This window comes from Oncorhynchus gorbuscha, unplaced genomic scaffold (assembly GCF_021184085.1).
Source record: "Oncorhynchus gorbuscha isolate QuinsamMale2020 ecotype Even-year unplaced genomic scaffold, OgorEven_v1.0 Un_scaffold_1219, whole genome shotgun sequence".
Classification (NCBI taxonomy): domain Eukaryota; kingdom Metazoa; phylum Chordata; class Actinopteri; order Salmoniformes; family Salmonidae; genus Oncorhynchus; species Oncorhynchus gorbuscha.
This window is the reverse complement of record NW_025746061.1, coordinates 139782-162004: the sequence shown is the minus strand read 5'-3', so window position 1 is coordinate 162004 and position 22223 is coordinate 139782. Positions and strand designations below refer to the sequence as shown.

Genomic DNA, 22223 nt, shown 5'->3' with positions numbered 1-22223 from the left:
CTCTCTCTCTGTCTCTCTCTCTCTCTCTCTCTCTCTCTCTCTCTCTCTCTCTCTCTGTCTCTCTCTGTCTCTCTCTCTCTCTCTCTCTCTCTCTCTCTCTCTCTCTCTCTCTCTCTCTCTCTCTCTAGACTCTACACATGTACCTCAGTGTTTGTGGCTTGATGATTAGTTGAATCAGGTCAGGTGTTTTACTACTGGGCTGGAACAAAAATGTGCACTCCTGTTGGTACTCAGTCTCTCCAGCACACCTTTTAATACCATTTCAGTCTGGTCTTCAGACTCCTCTCTCTCTGAGAGTAATTAGATGAAGACAATGTCTCTCAAATTAAAGTGACTGTTCCACTGGATGTCATAAGGTGAATGCACCAATTTGTAAGTCGCTCTGGATAAGAGCGTCTGCTAAATGACTTAAATGTAAATGTAAATTCAATTCAAGGGCTTTATTGTCATGGGAAACATGTGTTAACATTGCCAAAGCAAGTGAGGTAGATAATATATAAAGTGAAATAAACAATAAATATTAACAGTAAACATTACACATACAGAAGTTTCAAAACAATAAAGACATTACAAATGTCATATTATATATATACAGTGTTTTAACAATGTACAAATGGTAAAGGACACAAGATAAAATAAATAAGCATAAATATGGGTTGTATTTACAATGGTGTGTGTTCTTCACTGGTTGCCCTTTTCTCGTGGCAACAGGTCACAAATCTTGCTGCTCTCTCTCTCTGACACTAAAAAGCTTCCTTTTTCTGTATATAGTTGGATCTGTGGTTGAAATGTCATATTTGATCTTACAGATGTTGTATACAGGGGTATGAATACTTTTGCAAGGGACTACAGACCCAATTGGCCCTGGTTAAAAGTTGTGCACTATATATAGGATATATATATATATAGAGAGAGAGAGAGAGGATGCCATTTAGGTTGATTCCCATCCCCTGTCCCTGGCCTTGACTCAAACCTTATTGATTCAATATATGTAGGGATGGACACCGGTTCTGCTCTGGTTCCTTCTCACTCTCTTTTTTACGGTCTTGATTATGTGGGGTTTTTATCTGCGCAAAACCACGCCCACGAGTAGCCGAGCAAAAGCCGCGCTGATTGGACCGCTTGTTCTGACGTTCCTTTTCAGGAAGTAAACGCGACATTTTCGGGTTTTGCCTATATAAGCTGGTATCAAAAAATAAGAAAAGTAACTCCTAGCGACATCAACAGACTGCAAAGCGTTAGTGATTTACCTCGCAGCCAGTGGACTGAAGATTGTCGACACTGCTGGAAATATTTTCAAGCTATTATCTAGCAAGTTTACATTTGCAAGTAGCTAGCTAGCTCGTCGAGTGTGCTGCTGTGCTGAGACGGACAAACCATCATCAACGGTATTGCTAATGAACGTTTAACCTCAACTAAAAGAGCTTTCCCCGTTGTCACGTGCGCTACCGTCGCTGCTCTTAATTATGCCTCGCGAGTGCGCCGTTAAAACGTGCGACAACAAGCAAAAGACCTGGTCGGCTCTAATGTTTCACCGACTTCCACTGAGTCATCCGGACCGATTGAAACTGTGGCTGATTGCTCTGAACAAAGATGCTAATACGGCGACCGACGACCTCAGAAAGTTACTCGTTTGCTCGGAACATTTTCTACCGGCGGACTATTACGAGAAGCTGGGACAGGACCGACACAGCAGGATGAGAATCATGAAAAGTTTCCTGAAGGATACAGCGGTGCCGTCGGTGGCCGTTCACACGCCAGGACAACGTGGAATAATTTCGGTAAGTGGTAATCTAACAATATCTGACTGATTTGAACGGGGTTATTATTTGTTCCTTGATAAATGACTAAATTTAGGGCGTAGATGCTGGAACTACCAATGTAAGCTACCTATATAATCACTGGGTGGGGCGCATTGTATTATGGGTAGCGTAGTTTTAGTAATATGTGTTCTGTTGACGTTTTCATAGGGCTGTCACTTTACTGGTGAATGTCCTTCTCAGAGCGAGCGCACAAACACACACTTTTAGCCAAAGAATAGCCAAGTACAACACAATGTCTAAGTTAACTTTGTGCCATTTTCTTGGTGCTTTTATTCATTTTATTCAAATATATAATAAAATGTCCACATGCAATATAAAGGAACCGCGACTTGACTGTATAGTGTTTAGCTTGCCTTGTAATAGATGACAGCATGCAGTTATTATAGGGAGAATCTCAATTGCATTTCCTTTTCCTTGACTCCTTCCTCCTTCCTTGACTCCCTGTCCCTCCTCGTTCCCTTCTCGAAAACCAAACCCATTGGATGAGGTCAGAGGGGCGGGACCTCTCACCGTCACATCCAATGGTGTTTGAGAAGGCGAGAGGGAGGACGCTAGGAATCGAGGAAATGCAATCCGAGGTTCTCCCACGGTCTTGTTCATCGCCCCAAATTGACTGCGTGCCTACACGTGTTTTCCCTTTTGTTGATAAAAAAAAAATGAATAGCTGCATTTCCTGATGCCAGTGCCTTTTTCTCTCTCATCCAGGTTGAGACGGGAGACGTACCTCCAGGGACTGACTCCCTGTCTGCTGGAGGGGCATCTGGTCCCACCCCACAACGTGGAGGGTCAGGTGTTGCTACGGCTACGACGGGGTTCCTCTCCCACCGGGGTCTGCAGCTGACAGAGCCTGCTTCAACCTCTGGGGCGTACTTGGCTCTGGCTCCCACGTGTTCACTTAGTGAGGTAATGCTGTTATTATCATGGGGCTCTACACTTAGTGAGGTAATGCTGTTATTATCATGGGGCTCTACACTTAGTGAGATAATGATGTTATTATCATGGGGCTCTACACTTAGTGAGATAATGCTGTTATCACCTAGGTCTCTACACTTAGTAAGGTAATTCTGTTATTATCATGGGGCTCTACACTTAGTGAGATAATGCTGTTATCACCTAGGTCTCTACACTTAGTAAGGTAATTCTGTTATTATCATGGGGCTCTACATTTAGTGAGATAATGCTGTTATTATCATGGGGCTCTACACTTAGTGAGGTAATGCTGTTATTATCATGGGGCTCTACACTTAGTGAGGTAATGCTGTTATTATCATGGGGCTCTACCCCTAGTAAGGTAATGGTGTTATTATCATGGGGCTGTACACTTAGTAAGGTAATGGTGTTATTATCATGTGGCTCTACACTTAGTGAGGTAATGCTGTTATTATCATGGGGCTCTACGCTTAGTGAGGTAATGCTGTTATTATCATGGGGCTGTACACTTAGTAAGGTAATGCTGATATCATGGGGCTCTACACTTAGTAAGGTAATGCTGTTATCATGGGGCTGTACACTTAGTAAGGTAATGCTGTTATCATGGGGCTCTACACTTAGTAAGGTAATGCTGATATCATGGGGCTCTACACTTGATGTACCAGTACACCCACGGGACAGGACACCCCGTGGACAGGACACTAGTCTATCTCCTGTTTCTGTAGTGAGACAGTTTGATGTACCAGTACACCCCCTGGACAGGACACTAGTCTATCTCCTGTTTCTGTAGTGAGACAGTTTGATGTACCAGTACACCCCCTGGACAGGACACTAGTCTATCTCCTGTTTCTGTAGGGAGACAGTTTGATGTACCAGTACACCCACTGGACAGGACACCCCGTGGACAGGACACTAGTCTATCTCCTGTTTCTGTAGTGAGACAGTATTATGTACCAGTACACCCCCTGGACAGGACACTAGTCTATCTCAGGGTCTGATAGATAACAGGTTATTGGTTGGGATGACATTATGTTTCTGCAGGACCTCCCCTCTACGACGACAACGGGAGACTCATGCAGATGGAAAAAAACAAAGACCAACGTTCCTGTGAGTATCTGTCTGACACTTCCTGTTCCTTCTGTTGATACGTCTTGACCTGTTGGTCCAGACTCATTCTGTTGGTCCAGACTCATTCTGTTGGACTCATTCTGTTGGTCCGGACTCATTCTGTTGGTCCGGACTCATTCTGTTGGTCTGGACTCATTCTGTTGGACTGGACTCATTCTGTTGGTCCAGACTCATTCTGTTGGACTCATTCTGTTGGACTCATTCTGTTGGACTCATTCTGTTGGACTCATTCTGTTGGACTCATTCTGTTGGACTCATTCTGTTGGTCCAGACTCATTCTGTTGGACTCATTCTGTTGGTCCGGACTCATTCTGTTGGTCCAGACTCATTCTGTTGGACTCATTCTGTTGGTCCAGACTCATTCTGTTGGTCCAGACTCATTCTGTTGGACTCATTCTGTTGGTCCGGACTCATTCTGTTGGTCCGGACTCATTCTGTTGGACTCATTCTGTTGGACTCATTCTGTTGGACTCATTCTGTTGGTCCGGACTCATTCTGTTGGTCCAGACTCATTCTGTTGGACTCATTCTGTTGGACTCATTCTGTTGGTCCGGACTCATTCTGTTGGTCCGGACTCATTCTGTTGGTCCGGACTCATTCTGTTGGTCCGGACTCATTCTGTTGGTCCGGACTCATTCTGTTGGTCCGGACTCATTCTGTTGGTCCGGACTCATTCTGTTGGTCCGGACTCATTCTGTTGGTCCGGACTCATTCTGTTGGTCCGGACTCATTCTGTTGGTCCGGACTCATCCTGTTGGTCCGGACTCATCCTGTTGGTCCGGACTCATCCTGTTGGTCCGGACTCATCCCGTTGGTCCGGACTCATCCCGTTGGTCCGGACTCATCCTGTTGGTCCGGACTCATTCCGTTGGTCCGGACTCATTCCGTTGGTCCGGACTCATTCCGTTGGTCCGGACTCATTCCGTTGGTCCGGACTCATTCCGTTGGTCCGGACTCATTCCGTTGGTCCGGACTCATTCCGTTGGTCCGGACTCATTCCGTTGGTCCGGACTCATTCCGTTGGTCCGGACTCATTCCGTTGGACTCATTCCGTTGGACTCATTCCGTTGGACTCATTCCGTTGGACTCATTCCGTTGGACTCATTCCGTTGGACTCATTCCGTTGGACTCATTCCGTTGGACTCATTCCGTTGGACTCATTCCGTTGGACTCATTCCGTTGGACTCATTCCGTTGGACTCATCCCGTTGGACTCATCCCGTTGGACTCATTCCGTTGGACTCATTCTGTTGGTCCAGACTCATTCTGTTGGACTCATTCTGTTGGACTCATTCTGTTGGACTCATTCTGTTGGACTCATTCTGTTGGACTCATCCTGTTGGACTCATTCTGTTGGACCAGACTCATCCTGTTGGTCCAGACTCATCCTGTTGGTCCAGACTCATTCTGTTGGTCCAGACTCACTCTGTTGGCCCAGACTCACTCTGTTGGCCCGGACTCACTCTGTTGGCCCGGACTCACTCTGTTGGCCCGGACTCACTCTGTTGGCCCGGACTCACTCTGTTGGCCCGGACTCACTCTGTTGGCCCGGACTCACTCTGTTGGCCCGGACTCACTCTGTTGGCCCGGACTCACTCTGTTGGCCCGGACTCACTCTGTTGGCCCGGACTCACTCTGTTGGCCCAGACTCACTCTGTTGGCCCAGACTCACTCTGTTGGCCCGGACTCACTCTGTTGGCCCGGACTCATCCTGTTGGCCCGGACTCATCCTGTTGGACTCATCCTGTTGGACTCATCCTGTTGGACTCATCCTGTTGGACTCATTCTGTTGGACTCATCCTGTTGGACTCATTCTGTTGGACTCATTCTGTTGGACTCATCCTGTTGGTCCGGACTCATTCTGTTGGTCCGGACTCATTCTGTTGGTCCGGACTCATTCTGTTGGTCCGGACTCATCCTGTTGGTCCGGACTCATCCTGTTGGTCCGGACTCATTCTGTTGGTCCGGACACATCCTGTTGGTCCGGACTCATTCTGTTGGACTCATCCTGTTGGACTCATTCTGTTGGACTCATTCTGTTGGACTCATTCTGTTGGACTCATCCTGTTGGACTCATCCTGTTGGTCCGGACTCATTCTGTTGGTCCGGACTCATTCTGTTGGTCCGGACTCATCCTGTTGGTCCGGACTCATCCTGTTGGTCCGGACTCATTCTGTTGGTCCGGACACATCCTGTTGGTCCGGACTCATTCTGTTGGACTCGTCCTGTTGGTCCGGACTCATCCTGTTGGACTCATTCTGTTGGACTCATCCTGTTGGTCCGGACTCATTCTGTTGGTCCGGACTCATTCTGTTGGTCCGGACTCATTCTGTTGGTCCGGACTCATCCTGTTGGTCCGGACTCATCCTGTTGGTCCAGACTCATCCTGTTGGACTTATTCTGTTGGACCGGACTCATCCTGTTGGTCCGGACTCATCCTGTTGGTCCGGACTCATCCTGTTGGTCCGGACTCATCCTGTTGGTCCGGACTCATTCTGTTGGTCCGGACTCATTCTGTTGGTCCGGACTCATTCTGTTGGTCCGGACTCATTCTGTTGGACTCATTCTGTTGGACTCATTCTGTTGGACTCATCCTGTTGGACTCATCCTGTTGGACTCATTCTGTTGGACTCATCCTGTTGGACTCATCCTGTTGGTCCGGACTCATCCTGTTGGTCCGGACTCATCCTGTTGGTCCAGACTCATTCTGTTGGACTCATTCTGTTGGACTCATTCTGTTGGACCGGACTCATCCTGTTGGACCGGACTCATCCTGTTGGTCTGGACTCATCCTGTTGGTCTGGACTCATCCTGTTGGTCCGGACTCATCCTGTTGGTCCGGACTCATCCTGTTGGTCCGGACTCATCCTGTTGGACTCATTCTGTTGGACTCATTCTGTTGGACTCATTCTGTTGGACTGGACTCATTCTGTTGGACTGGACTCATTCTGTTGGACCGGACTCATTCTGTTGGACTCATCCTGTTGGTCCGGACTCATCCTGTTGGTCCGGACTCATCCTGTTGGTCCGGACTCATCCTGTTGGTCCGGACTCATCCTGTTGGACTCATTCTGTTGGACTCATTCTGTTGGACTCATTCTGTTGGACTGGACTCATTCTGTTGGTCCGGACTCATTCTGTTGGTCCGGACTCATCCTGTTGGTCCGGACTCATCCTGTTGGTCCGGACTCATCCTGTTGGTCCGGACTCATTCTGTTGGACTCATTCTGTTGGACCGGACTCATCCTGTTGGTCTGGACTCATCCTGTTGGTCTGGACTCATCCTGTTGGTCCGGACTCATCCTGTTGGTCCGGACTCATCCTGTTGGTCCGGACTCATCCTGTTGGTCCGGACTCATCCTGTTGGTCCGGACTCATCCTGTTGGACTCATCCTGTTGGACTCATTCTGTTGGACTCATTCTGTTGGACTCATTCTGTTGGACTGGACTCATTCTGTTGGTCCGGACTCATCCTGTTGGTCCGGACTCATCCTGTTGGTCCGGACTCATCCTGTTGGACTCATCCTGTTGGACTCATCCTGTTGGACTCATCCTGTTGGACTCATCCTGTTGGACTCATCCTGTTGGTCCGGACTCATCCTGTTGGTCCGGACTCATTCTGTTGGACTCATCCTGTTGGTCCGGACTCATCCTGTTGGTCCGGACTCATTCTGTTGGACTCATCCTGTTGGTCCGGACTCATTCTGTTGGACTCATTCTGTTGGACTCATTCTGTTGGACTCATTCTGTTGGACTCATTCTGTTGGACTCATTCTGTTGGACTCATCCTGTTGGCCCGGACTCATCCTGTTGGCCCGGACTCATCCTGTTGGTCCGGACACATCCTGTTGGTCCGGACTCATTCTGTTGGACTCGTCCTGTTGGTCCGGACTCGTCCTGTTGGACTCATTCTGTTGGACTCATCCTGTTGGTCCGGACTCATTCTGTTGGTCCGGACTCATTCTGTTGGTCCGGACTCATTCTGTTGGTCCGGACTCATCCTGTTGGTCCGGACTCATCCTGTTGGTCCAGACTCATCCTGTTGGACTTATTCTGTTGGACCGGACTCATCCTGTTGGTCCGGACTCATCCTGTTGGTCCGGACTCATCCTGTTGGTCCGGACTCATCCTGTTGGTCCGGACTCATTCTGTTGGTCCGGACTCATTCTGTTGGTCCGGACTCATTCTGTTGGACTCATTCTGTTGGACTCATTCTGTTGGACTCATTCTGTTGGACTCATTCTGTTGGACTCATCCTGTTGGACTCATCCTGTTGGACTCATCCTGTTGGACTCATTCTGTTGGTCCGGACTCATCCTGTTGGTCCGGACTCATCCTGTTGGTCCAGACTCATTCTGTTGGACTCATTCTGTTGGACTCATTCTGTTGGACCGGACTCATCCTGTTGGACCGGACTCATCCTGTTGGTCTGGACTCATCCTGTTGGTCTGGACTCATCCTGTTGGTCCGGACTCATCCTGTTGGTCCGGACTCATCCTGTTGGTCCGGACTCATCCTGTTGGACTCATTCTGTTGGACTCATTCTGTTGGACTGGACTCATTCTGTTGGACTGGACTCATTCTGTTGGACTGGACTCATTCTGTTGGACCGGACTCATTCTGTTGGACTCATCCTGTTGGTCCGGACTCATCCTGTTGGTCCGGACTCATCCTGTTGGACTCATTCTGTTGGACTCATTCTGTTGGACTCATTCTGTTGGACTGGACTCATTCTGTTGGTCCGGACTCATTCTGTTGGTCCGGACTCATCCTGTTGGTCCGGACTCATCCTGTTGGTCCGGACTCATCCTGTTGGTCCGGACTCATTCTGTTGGACTCATTCTGTTGGACCGGACTCATCCTGTTGGTCTGGACTCATCCTGTTGGTCTGGACTCATCCTGTTGGTCCGGACTCATCCTGTTGGTCCGGACTCATCCTGTTGGTCCGGACTCATCCTGTTGGACTCATCCTGTTGGACTCATTCTGTTGGACTCATTCTGTTGGACTCATTCTGTTGGACTGGACTCATTCTGTTGGTCCGGACTCATCCTGTTGGTCCGGACTCATCCTGTTGGTCCGGACTCATCCTGTTGGACTCATCCTGTTGGACTCATCCTGTTGGACTCATCCTGTTGGACTCATCCTGTTGGTCCGGACTCATCCTGTTGGTCCGGACTCATCCTGTTGGACTCATCCTGTTGGTCCGGACTCATCCTGTTGGTCCGGACTCATCCTGTTGGACTCATCCTGTTGGTCCGGACTCATTCTGTTGGACTCATTCTGTTGGACTCATTCTGTTGGACTCATTCTGTTGGACTCATCCTGTTGGCCCGGACTCATCCTGTTGGCCCGGACTCATCCTGTTGGCCCGGACTCATCCTGTTGGCCCGGACTCATCCTGTTGGTCCGGACTCATCCTGTTGGTCCGCACTCATTCTGTTGGTCCGGACTCATCCTGTTGGTCCGGACTCATCCTGTTGGTATAACACTTCAAAAGAAAAAGCTGCACACTAGTCGCCCAACGTTTCCACAGCAACCTGTCCATCAGAATGGAGTCATTTATTCACCAACGTTTCCACAGCAACCTGTCTTTATCAGAATGGAGTCATTTATTCACCAACGTTTCCACAGCAACCTGTCTTTATCGGAATGGAGTCATTTATTCACCAACGTTTCCACAGCAACCTGTCTTTATCTGAATGGAGTCATTTATTCACCAACGTTTCCACAGCAACCTGTCCATCAGAATGGAGTCATTTATTCACCAACGTTTCCACAGCAACCTGTCTCAGAATGGAGTCATTTATTCACCAACGTTTCCACAGCAACCTGTCTTTATCTGAATGGAGTCATTTATTCACCAACGTTTCCACAGCAACCTGTCCATCAGAATGGAGTCACTTATTCACCAACGTTTCCACAGCAACCTGTCTTTATCTGAATGGAGTCATTTATTCACCAACGTTTCCACAGCAACTTGTCTTATCAGAATGGAGTCACTTATTCACCAACGTTTCCACAGCAACCTGTCCATCAGAATGGAGTCATTTATTCACCAACGTTTCCACAGCAACCTGTCTCAGAATGGAGTCATTTATTCACCAACGTTTCCACAGCAACCTGTCTTTATCTGAATGGAGTCATTTATTCACCAACGTTTCCACAGCAACCTGTCCATCAGAATGGAGTCACTTATTCACCAACGTTTCCACAGCAACCTGTCCATCAGAATGGAGTCATTTATTCACCAACGTTTCCACAGCAACCTGTCTCAGAATGGAGTCATTTATTCACCAACGTTTCCACAGCAACCTGTCTTTATCTGAATGGAGTCATTTATTCACCAACGTTTCCACAGCAACTTGTCTTATCAGAATGGAGTCACTTATTCACCAACGTTTCCACAGCAACCTGTCCATCAGAATGGAGTCATTTATTCACCAACGTTTCCACAGCAACCTGTCCATCAGAATGGAGTCATTTATTCACCAATGTTTCCACAGCAACCTGTCCATCAGAATGGAGTCATTTATTCACCAACGTTTCCACAGCAACCTGTCTTTATCAGAATGGAGTCATTTATTCACCAACGTTTCCACAGCAACCTGTCCATCAGAATGGAGTCATTTATTCACCAACGTTTCCACAGCAACCTGTCTTTATCAGAATGGAGTCATTTATTCACCAACGTTTCCACAGCAACCTGTCTTTATCAGAATGGAGTCATTTATTCACCAACGTTTCCACAGCAACCTGTCTTTATTAGAATGGAGTCACTTATTCACCAACGTTTCCACAGCAACCTGTCTTTATCAGAATGCAGTTTTTCGTACAAATTCTTCTTTTAACATGTTTATTTTTTCTTTCATTCAGGTGACGCGCAGGAAGAAAGGTCAAATGGACACAGCCGTTAAGAAGACGGCTGTGAAGGACTGTTCCAGTATGAGCTCTGCTGCTGGTTCCACCTCCAGCCCCTCCACCTCCATCCTCTCCACCTCCAGCCTCTCCACCTCCAGCCTCTCCACCTCCAGCCTCTCCACCTCCATCCCCTCCACCTCCAGCCCCTCCACCTCCAGCCTCTCCACCTCCAGCCCCTCCACCTCCAGCTCTGACAGTAGGGTGTCGCCAGGCGAACCGGACGGAGGAGGAGGATGGAGCGAAAGGAAATGGATCGTGAACGAGTCGAAGCTCAAGGAGCTTTTCCAGACGTGTCACCAGTGCGGCGCTGCGTTGCGTAATCGGACCATTACCGCGTTGGGCTACAGCCAAATCAAAGTCACCTGGACTTGTCCCGATGAGCACCGAGGAGAGTGGCAGTCGTGTCCCGACGCGTTCGGTATCGGTCACTACCTGCAGACGGTGGGTTACAGAGTGTTGCTGGACTCCATGAATAGTCAGTTTGTAAGTAACGACTAAGTATCTACTACAGTGTGTGTTATCTAGCAAATACCAGGGTCGTAGTAGCCTCCTATTAGCAGACTGATGACTGCTGCTGCCAGACTGATGACTGCTGCTGCCAGACTGATGACTGCTGCTGCCAGACTGATGACTGCTGCTGCCAGACTGATGACTGCTGCTGCCAGACTGATGGCTGCTGCTGCCAGACTGATGGCTGCTGCTGCCAGACTGCGGAGCAAAACACGATGGAAACTTACAGGACTTCACTATGGATGTACTGGGTTGAGGGGTACCTCTCTATGGATGTACTGGGTCGAGGGGTATCTCTCTATGGATGTACTGGGTCGAGGGGTATCTCTCTATGGATGTACTGGGTCGAGGGGTACCTCTCTATGGATGTACTGGGTCGAGGGGTACCTCTCTATGGATGTACTGGGTCGAGGGGTACCTCTCTATGGATGTACTGGGTCGAGGGGTACCTCTCTATGGATGTACTGGGTCGAGGGGTACCTCTCTATGGATGTACTGGGTCGAGGGGTACCTCTCTGGGTCGAGGGGCACCTCTCTATGGATGTACTGGGTCGAGGGGCACCTCTCTATGGATGTACTGGGTCGAGGGGCACCTCTATGGATGTACTGGGTCGAGGGGCACCTCTCTATGGATGTACTGGGTCGAGGGGCACCTCTCTATGGATGTACTGGGTCGAGGGGCACCTCTCTATGGATGTACTGGGTCGAGGGGCACCTCTCTATGGATGTACTGGGTCGAGGGGCACCTCTCTATGGATGTACTGGGTCGAGGGGCACCTCTTTATGGATGTACTGGGTCGAGGGGCACCTCTTTATGGATGTACTGGGTTGAGGGGTACTAGTGTATTGTCAGATAACCTGAGGAGATGGTATGTTCCCTGCTGATATGTGACTAATATCAGGTCCAACATTAAAATGTTTCTGTCATTAATGAACACTGTGTCAGAGTTGTGTGTGTCTAGAGGTCGACCGATTGTGATTTTTCAAACGCCGATGCCGAGGACCAAAAAAGCCGATACCGATTTTAAAAATTTATTTATTTATTTGTAATAATGACAATTACAACAATACTGAATGCACAGTTATTTTAACTTAATATAATACATCAATACAAATCAATTTAGCCTCAAATAAATAATGAAACATGTTCAATTTGGTTTAAATAATGCAAAAACAAAGTGTTGGAGAAGTAAAAGTGCAATATGTGCCATGTAAGAAAAGCTACGTTTCAGTTCCTTGCTCAGAACATGAGAACATATGAAAGCTGGTGGTTTCTTTTAACATGAGATTTCAATATTCCAAGGTAAGAGGTTTTAGGTTGTAGTTATTATAGGACTATTTCTCTCTATACCATTTGTATTTCATATACCTTTGACTATTGGATGTTCCTATAGGCACTTTAGTATTGCCAGTGTAACAGTATAGCTTCCGTCCCCCTCCTTGCCCCTACCTGGGCTCGAACCAGGAACACAGACAACAGCCACACACGAAGCATCGTTACCCATCGCTCCACAAAAGCCGCGGCCCTCGCAGCACAAGGGGAATAACTACTCCAAGTCTTACGAGCCTGTTGCTGCCTACCACTGCTCAGTCAGATACTTGTATGCTTAGTCAGATTATATGCAACACAGGACACGCTAGATAAACTAGTAATATCATCAACCATGTGTAGTTAACTAGTGAATATGATTGATTGTTATGAAAACTTGAACTCGGCCCTAATTAATTGGCTATCCTGATTCATCGGTCGACATCTAGTGTGTTGTACAGTAGACTGTTATCTGGCGGCAGGCCAAATGGCACCCTATTCCCTATTTAGTGAGCAGAGCCCTATTCCCTATATAGTGAACTACTAGTGACCAGAGCCCTATTCCCTACATAGTGAACTACTAGTGACCAGAGCCCTATTCCCTACATAGTGAACTACTAGTGGCCAGAGCCCTATTCCCTATTTAGTGAACTACTAGTGGCCAGAGCCCTATTCCCTATTTAGTGAACTACTAGTGGCCAGAGCCCTATTCCCTATTTAGTGAACTACTAGTGGCCAGAGCCCTATTCCCTATTTAGTGAGCAGAGCCCTATTCCCTATTTAGTGAGCAGAGCCCTATTCCCTATATAGTGAACTACTAGTGACCAGAGCCCTATTCCCTATATAGTGAACTACTAGTGACCAGAGCCCTATTCCCTATATAGTGAACTACTAGTGACCAGGGCCCTATTCCCTATATAGTGAACTACTAGTGACCAGGGCCCTATTCCCTATATAGTGAACTACTAGTGACCAGGGCCCTATTTCCTATATAGTGAACTACTAGTGACCAGAGCCCTATATAGTGAACTACTAGTGACCAGATCCCTATTCCCTATATAGTGTACTACTAGTGACCAGAGCCCTATATAGTGAACTACTAGTGACCAGAGCCCTATTCCCTATATAGTGAACTACTAGTGACCAGAACCCTATTCCCTATATAGTGAACTACTAGTGACCAGAGCCCTATTCCCTATATAGTGAACTACTAGTGACCAGAGCCCTATTCCCTATATAGTGAACTACTAGTGACCAGAGCCCTGTTCCCTATATAGTGAACTACTAGTGACCAGAGCCCTATTCCCTATATAGTGAACTACTAGTGACCAGAGCCCTATTCTCTATATAGTGGTACTACTATAGACCAGAGCCCTAATCCCCATATAGTGAACTACTAGTGACCAGAGCCCTATATAGTGAACTACTAGTGACCAGAGCCCTATATAGTGAACTACTAGTGACCAGAGCCCTATTCCCTATATAGTGAACTACTAGTGACCAGAGCCCTATTCCCTATATAGTGAACTACTAGTGACTAGAGCCCTATTCCCTATATAGTGAACTACTAGTGACCAGAGCCCTATTCCCTATATAGTGAACTACTAGTGACCAGAGCCCTATTCTCTATATAGTGGTACTACTATAGACCAGAACCCTAATCCCCATATAGTGAACTACTAGTGACCAGAGCCCTATTCCCTATTTAGTGAACTACTAGTGACCAGAGCCCTATTCCCTATATAGTGAACTACTAGTGACCAGAGCCCTATTCCCTATATTGTGAACTACTAGTGACCAGAGCCCTATTCCCATGACACCTCTTTATAAAGTCCTAATACCTCACTTCCTGTCCGGCGTGTTTCTTTGTCCGCTACTTCCTGTTGATCGACTCGTACTGTTTATCCTAGTAAACACTTCTGATTGGGTGATGGTGTGAGGAGAGGAGGGTGGTGGGAGAGAGAGAGAGAACTATTAACCTATATCTATCCCCTACAGACCCATTAGCTTCTAATGAGCCTGTCCACTATGTATGTCAACGTAACTGCAGGGTAGACCATATCGACTACTTTCTCCAGGACACCTCAGGGAAGTCCCCCTAACTTACTCAGACATTCACTTTTTGGGAGTTGGCATAGAGCTACCGAAGGCCAATAGTTTTAGACCTCGTGGTCAAGAACCCCCCCCCCCCTAACTATTCTTGTAGTCTATGTTAATAGTGGAGGTCAGAAGAAGTTCCCTCATAGGAAAAAATAAAGTAGATTCTATTCTACTGTATTCTACTCTATTATATTCTACTGTATTGTATTCTACTCTATTATATTCTACTGTATTGTATTCTACTCTATTATATTCTACTGTATTGTAATCTACTGTATTGTATTCTACTCTAAAGTAATGCTTTGGCCTGCGTTGACGTCAGACTGCCACTGGGTGGCACTGTTTCACCATGTAGAGCTCCCTGTTCCTTCAGTTTCCAATGGACAATCTAGCAACAGACTCCTACTACAGAGTTAGATAGTGCTGCTCAGCTAATTCAGACAGACAGACTCCTACTACAGAGTTAGATAGTGCTGCTCTGCTAGTTCAGACAGACAGACTCCTACTACAGAGTTAGATAGTGCTGCTCTGCTAGTTCAGACAGACTCCTACTACAGAGTTAGATAGTGCTGCTCAGCTAATTCAGACAGACTCCTACTACAGAGTTAGATAGTGCTGCTCTGCTAGTTCAGACAGACAGACAGACTCCTACTACAGAGTTAGATAGTGCTGCTCTGCTAGTTCAGACAGACAGACAGACTCCTACTACAGAGTTAGATAGTGCTGCTCAGCTAGTTCAGACAGACTCCTACTACAGAGTTAGATAGTGCTGCTCTGCTAGTTCAGACAGACAGACTCCTACTACAGAGTTAGATAGTGCTGCTCTGCTAGTTCAGACAGACAGACACTACAGAGTTAGATAGTGCTCCTACTCCTACAGAGTTAGATAGTGCTGCTCTGCTAGTTCAGACAGACAGACTCCTACTACAGAGTTAGATAGTGCTGCTCTGCTAGTTCAGACAGACAGACTCCTACTACAGAGTTAGATAGTGCTGCTCTGCTAGTTCAGACAGACAGACTCCTACTACAGAGTTAGATAGTGCTGCTCTGCTAGTTCAGACAGACAGACTCCTACTACAGAGTTAGATAGTGCTGCTCAGCTAGTTCAGACAGACTCCTACTACAGAGTTAGATAGTGCTGCTCTGCTAGTTCAGACAGACAGACTCCTACTACAGAGTTAGATAGTGCTGCTCTGCTAGTTCAGACAGACTCCTACTACAGAGTTAGATAGTGCTGCTCTGCTAGTTCAGACAGACAGACTCCTACTACAGAGTTAGATAGTGCTGCTCTGCTAGTTCAGACAGACAGACTCCTACTACAGAGTTAGATAGTGCTGCTCTGCTAGTTCAGACAGACAGACTCCTACTACAGAGTTAGATAGTGCTGCTCTGCTAGTTCAGACAGACAGACTCCTACTACAGAGTTAGATAGTGCTGCTCTGCTAGTTCAGACAGACAGACTCCTACAGAGTACAGACAGACTCCTACTACAGAGTTAGATAGTGCTGCTCTGCTAGTTCAGACAGACAGACTCCTACTACAGAGTTAGATAGTGCTGCTCTGCTAGTTCAGACAGACAGACTCCTACTACAGAGTTAGATAGTGCTGCTCTGCTAGTTCAGACAGACAGACAGACAGACTCCTACTACAGAGTTAGATAGTGCTGCTTTGCTAGTTCAGACAGACAGACTCCTACTACAGAGTTAGTTTGCTGCTTTGCTAGTTCAGAGACAGAGTGCAGAGTTAGATGCTGCTCAGCTAGTTCAGACAGACAGACTCCTACTACAGAGTTAGATAGTGCTGCTCTGCTAGTTCAGACAGACAGACAGACTCCTACTACAGAGTTAGATAGTGCTGCTCTGCTAGTTCAGACAGACAGACTCCTACTACAGAGTTAGATAGTGCTGTTCAGACAGACAGCTCCTAGTTCAGTTCACAGACAGACTCCTACTACAGAGTTAGATAGTGCTGCTCTGCTAGTTCAGACAGACAGACTCCTACTACAGAGTTAGATAGTGCTGCTCTGCTAGTTCAGACAGACAGACTCCTACTACAGAGTTAGATAGTGCTGCTCTGCTAGTTCAGACAGACAGACTCCTACTACAGAGTTAGATAGTGCTGCTCTGCTAGTTCAGACAGACAGACTCCTACTACAGACAGACTGCTCTGCTAGACAGACAGAGTTACTACAGAGTTAGCTGCTGCTCTGCTAGTTCAGACAGACAGACTCCTACAGAGACAGTGCTGCAGACAGACAGACAGACTCCTACTACAGGAAGAAAGGGTTAGACAGACAGTTCAGACAGATATTGCAGCTGATGTTATGTCAGAAATGATCATGTCTCAACAACTAGTTGTTCAGAGACGACAGAACAACAACGAATATCAGTCTGTTGTATTTAATACAGACGTTGATATTGACCTTTAACCCATGTGGTGGATATGATATAACACCCAACACTTCTGCTTTGCTTCTTTTGAAATGAAAGGCTGCGATGTGCCTCTGGGCTCCTGGTGAAATGTGCTCCTGGTCACAGGGGACAGCTGACTGTGTGGATGACCTACTGAAGGTTACGTTCTCTCTCTCTCTCTGTCTCCTATCAGCTCCTATCAGCTCTGTGTTGTCCAGTAAACAGGAAGGAACCCGCCCTGTTCAGAGAGAGAGAGGAATCTTGGAGATGAGAGGAGGGAGGGGGGGGGAGATACATCTTCCTGCACCAAGGATCCCAGGGAAGAGTATCAGCTGCATTGGTGCAGGAACTAATGGGGATCCATAATGAACCCCAGGAAGAGTAGCTGCTGTCTTGGCAGGAACTAATGGGGATCCATAATAAACCCCAGGAAGAGTAGCTGCTGCCTTGGTGCAGGAACTAATGGGGATCCATAATAAACCCCAGGAAGAGTAGCTGCTGCCTTGGCAGGAACTAATGGGGATCCATAATAAACCCCAGGAAGAGTAGCTGCTGCCTTGGTGCAGGAACTAATGGGGATCCATAATAAACCCCAGGAAGAGTATCTGCTGCCTTGGTGCAGGAACTAATGGGGATCCATAATAAACCCCAGGAAGAGTAGCTGCTGCCTTGGTACAGGAACTAATGGGGATCCATAATAAACCCCAGGAAGAGTAGCTGCTGCCTTGGCAGGAACTAATGGGGATCCATAATAAACCCCAGGAAGAGTATCTGCTGCCTTGGCAGGAACTAATGGGGATCCATAATAAACCCCAGGAAGAGTTGCTGCTGCCTTGGTGCAGGAACTAATGGGGATCCATAATAAACCCCAGGAAGAGTTGCTGCTGCCTTGGCAGGAACTAATGGGGATCCAGGAAGAGTTGCTGCTGCCTTGGCATGGGGATCCATAATAAACCCCAGGAAGAGTATCTGCTGCCTTGGTGCAGGAACTAATGGGGATCCATAATAAACCCCAGGAAGAGTAGCTGCTGCCTTGACAGGAACTAATGGGGATCCATAATAAACCCCAGGAAGAGTAGCTGCTGCCTTGGTGCAGGAACTAATGGGGATCCATAATAAACCCCAGGAAGAGTATCTGCTGCCTTGGTGCAGGAACTAATGGGGATCCATAATAAACCCCAGGAAGAGTAGCTGCTGCCTTGGTGCAGGAACTAATGGGGATCCATAATAAACCCCAGGAAGAGTATCTGCTGCCTTGGTGCAGGAACTAATGGGGATCCATAATAAACCCCAGGAAGAGTAGCTGCTGCCTTGGCAGGAACTAATGGGGATCCATAATAAACCCCAGGAAGAGTAGCTGCTGCCTTGGTACAGGAACTAATGGGGATCCATAATAAACCCCAGGAAGAGTATCTGCTGCCTTGGTGCAGGAACTAATGGGGATCCATAATAAACCCCAGGAAGAGTAGCTGCTGCCTTGGCAGGAACTAATGGGGATCCATAATAAACCCCAGGAAGAGTATCTGCTGCCTTGGTGCAGGAACTAATGGGGATCCATAATAAACACCAGGAAGAGTAGCTGCTGCCTTGGCAGGAACTAATGGGGATCCATAATAAACCCCAGGAAGAGTTGCTGCTGACTTGGTGCAGGAACTAATGGGGATCCATAATAAACCCCAGGAAGAGTTGCTGCTGCCTTGGTGCAGGAACTAATGGGGATCCATAATAAACCCCAGGAAGAGTATCTGCTGCCTTGGTGCAGGAACTAATGGGGATCCATAATAAACCCCAGGAAGAGTATCTGCTGCCTTGGTGCAGGAACTAATGGGGATCCATAATAAACCCCAGGAAGAGTAGCTGCTGCCTTGGTACAGGAACTAATGGGGATCCATAATAAACCCCAGGAAGAGTAGCTGCTGCCTTGGCAGGAACTAATGGGGATCCATAATAAACCCCAGGAAGAGTATCTGCTGCAGGAAGAGTATCTGCTGCCTTGGCAGGAACTAATGGGGATCCATAATAAACCCCAGGAAGAGTTGCTGCTGCCTTGGTGCAGGAACTAATGGGGATCCATAATAAACCCCAGGAAGAGTTGCTGCTGCCTTGGCAGGAACTAATGGGGATCCATAATAAACCCCAGGAAGAGTATCTGCTGCCTTGGTGCAGGAACTAATGGGGATCCATAATAAACCCCAGGAAGAGTATCTGCTGCCTTGGTGCAGGAACTAATGGGGATCCATAATAAACCCCAGGAAGAGTAGCTGCTGCCTTGGTGCAGGAACTAATGGGGATCCATAATAAACCCCAGGAAGAGTAGCTGCTGCCTTGGTGCAGGAACTAATGGGGATCCATAATAAACCCCAGGAAGAGTAGCTGCTGCCTTGGTGCAGGAACTAATGGGGATCAGGGAAGAGTAGCTGCTGCCTTGGTGCAGGAACTGGGGATCCATAATAAACCCCAGGAAGAGTATCTGCTGCCTTGGTGCAGGAACTAATGGGGATCCATAATAAACCCCAGGAAGAGTAGCTGCTGCCTTGGCAGGAACTAATGGGGATCCATAATAAACCCCAGGAAGAGTAGCTGCTGCCTTGGTACAGGAACTAATGGGGATCCATAATAAACCCCAGGAAGAGTATCTGCTGCCTTGGTGCAGGAACTAATGGGGATCCATAATAAACCCCAGGAAGAGTAGCTGCTGCCTTGGTGCAGGAACTAATGGGGATCCATAATAAACCCCAGGAAGAGTAGCTGCTGCCTTGGTACAGGAACTAATGGGGATCCATAATAAACACCAGGAAGAGTAGCTGCTGCCTTAGCAACAGTAACTAATGGGGATCCATAATAAACCCCAGGAAGAGTATCTGCTGCCTTGGCAGGAACTAATGGGGATCCATAATAAACCCCAGGAAGAGTAGCTGCTGCCTTGGTACAGGAACTAATGGGGATCCATAATAAACCCCAGGAAGAGTAGCTGCTGCCTTAGCAACAGTAACTAATGGGGATCCATAATAAACCCCAGGAAGAGTAGCTGCTGCCTTGGTGCAAGAACTAATGGGGATCCATAATAAACCCCAGGAAGAGTTGCTGCTGCCTTAGCAACAGTAACTAATGGGGATCCATAATAAACCCCAGGAAGAGTGTCTGCTGCCTTAGCAACAGTAACTAATGCGGATCCATAATAAACCCCAGGAAGAGTAGCTGCTGCCTTAGCAACAGTAACTAATGGGGATCCATAATAAACCCCAGGAAGAGTAGCTGCTGCCTTGGTGCAGGAACTAATGGGGATCCATAATAAACCCCAGGAAGAGTAGCTGCTGCCTTGGTACAGGAACTAATGGGGATCCATAATAAACCCCAGGAAGAGTAGCTGCTGCCTTGGTACAGGAACTAATGGGGATCCATAATAAACCCCAGGAAGAGTAGCTGCTGCCTTGGTGCAGTAACTAATGGGGATCCATAATAAACCCCAGGAAGAGTATCTGCTGCCTTGGCAGGAACTAATGGGGATCCATAATAAACCCCAGGAAGAGTAGCTGCTACCTTGGTAGGAACTAATGGGGATCCATAATAAACCCCAGGAAGAGTAGCTGCTGCCTTGGTGCAGGAACTAATGGGGATCCATAATAAACCCCAGGAAGAGTAGCTGCTGCCTTGGTACAGGAACTAATGGGGATCCATAATAAACCCCAGGAAGAGTAGCTGCTGAAACATCATGAAGTTTCTGCAGTTGCTCTTCTCCGCCTTTATCCTGCCAGTCACCGCCTGCATTGTGGGAAGCTCTGTTGTCCACCAATCACAAAGGTGTTTTTGTTTGACTCAAGCGAGCGTGACTGAAAAAGGAACCCATTTTGTGTGATTCATGTATACTGTGGACAAATGAATGGATATTTCAGGCTCTCTCTAACCAATTGATAGTACAATATATATTATATATTATATATATATATTTAAAAATATACATTTACATTTAAGACATTTAGCAGACGCTCTTATCCAGAGCGACTTACAGTACCAGTCAAAAGTTTGTTCACACCTACCTACTCATTCCAGGGTTTTTCTTTATTTTGACTATGTTCTACATTGTAGAATAACAGTGAAGACATCAGAACTATGAAATAACACATATGGAATCATGTAGTAACCACAAAAAATGTTAAACAAATCAAAATGTATTTTATACTTGAGATTCTTCAAAGTAGCCACCCTTTGTCTTGATGACAGCTTTGCACACTCTTGACATTCTCTCAACCAGCTTCGTGAGGTAGTCACCTGGAATGCATTTCAATTAACAGGTGTGCCTTGTTAAAAGTTCATTTGTGGAATGTATTTCCTTAATGTGTTTGAGCCAATCAGTTGTGCTGTGACAAGGTAGGGATGTTATACAGAAGACAGCCCTTATTTGGTAAAAGACCAAGTCCATATTATGGCAAGAACAGCTCAAATAAGCAAAGAGAAACAACAGTCCATCATTACTTTAAGACATGAAGGTCTGTCAATACGGAACATTTCAAGAACTTTCTTCAAGTGCTGTGATGAAACTGGCTCTCATGAGGACCGCCACAGGAAAGGAAGACCCAGAGTTACTTCTGCTGCTAAGTTAGACTTACCAGCCCCAGAAATTGCAGCCCAAATAAATGCTTCACAGAGTTCAAGTAACAGACACATCTCAACATCAACTGTTCAGAGGAGACTGTGTGAATCAGGACTTCATGGTCGAATTGCTGCAAAGAAACCACTACTAAAGGACACCAATAATAAGAAGAGACTTGCTTGGGCCAAGAAACACGAGCAATGGACATTAGACTGGTGGAAATCTGTCCTTTGGTCTGATGAGTCCTAATTTTAGATTTTTGTTTCCAACCGGTGTGTCTCTGTGAGACGTAGAGTAGGTGAACGGATGATCTCTGCATGTGTGGTTCCCACCGTGAAGCATGGAGGAGGAGGTGGTGTGATGTCTCTGTGAGATGCAGACTAGATGAACGGATGATCTCTGCATGTGTGGTTCCCACCGTGAAGCATGGAGGAGGAGGAGGTGTGATGGTGCTTTGCTGGTGACACTGTCGGTGGTTTGCGCTTAGTGGGACAATCATTTGT

General features: G+C 47.1%; 2 protein-coding genes across 2 annotated transcripts in view; both read left to right on the top strand.

The window, feature by feature from the left end:
* The window catches only part of LOC124021806 (regulator of G-protein signaling 12-like), a gene marked incomplete at its 5' end in the record, with an annotated part of 127177 nt that overhangs the window by 5753 nt on the left and 99201 nt on the right, over positions 1-22223 (top strand).
* On the top strand, positions 673-11820 carry LOC124021805 (putative protein TPRXL). The gene is made up of 4 exons (XM_046336928.1): positions 673-1781; positions 2529-2726; positions 3795-3860; positions 10755-11820. Exons 1-4 carry the CDS (start codon positions 1467-1469, stop codon positions 11295-11297), a joined length of 1122 nt encoding a protein of 373 aa, XP_046192884.1. The 5' UTR covers positions 673-1466; the 3' UTR covers positions 11298-11820.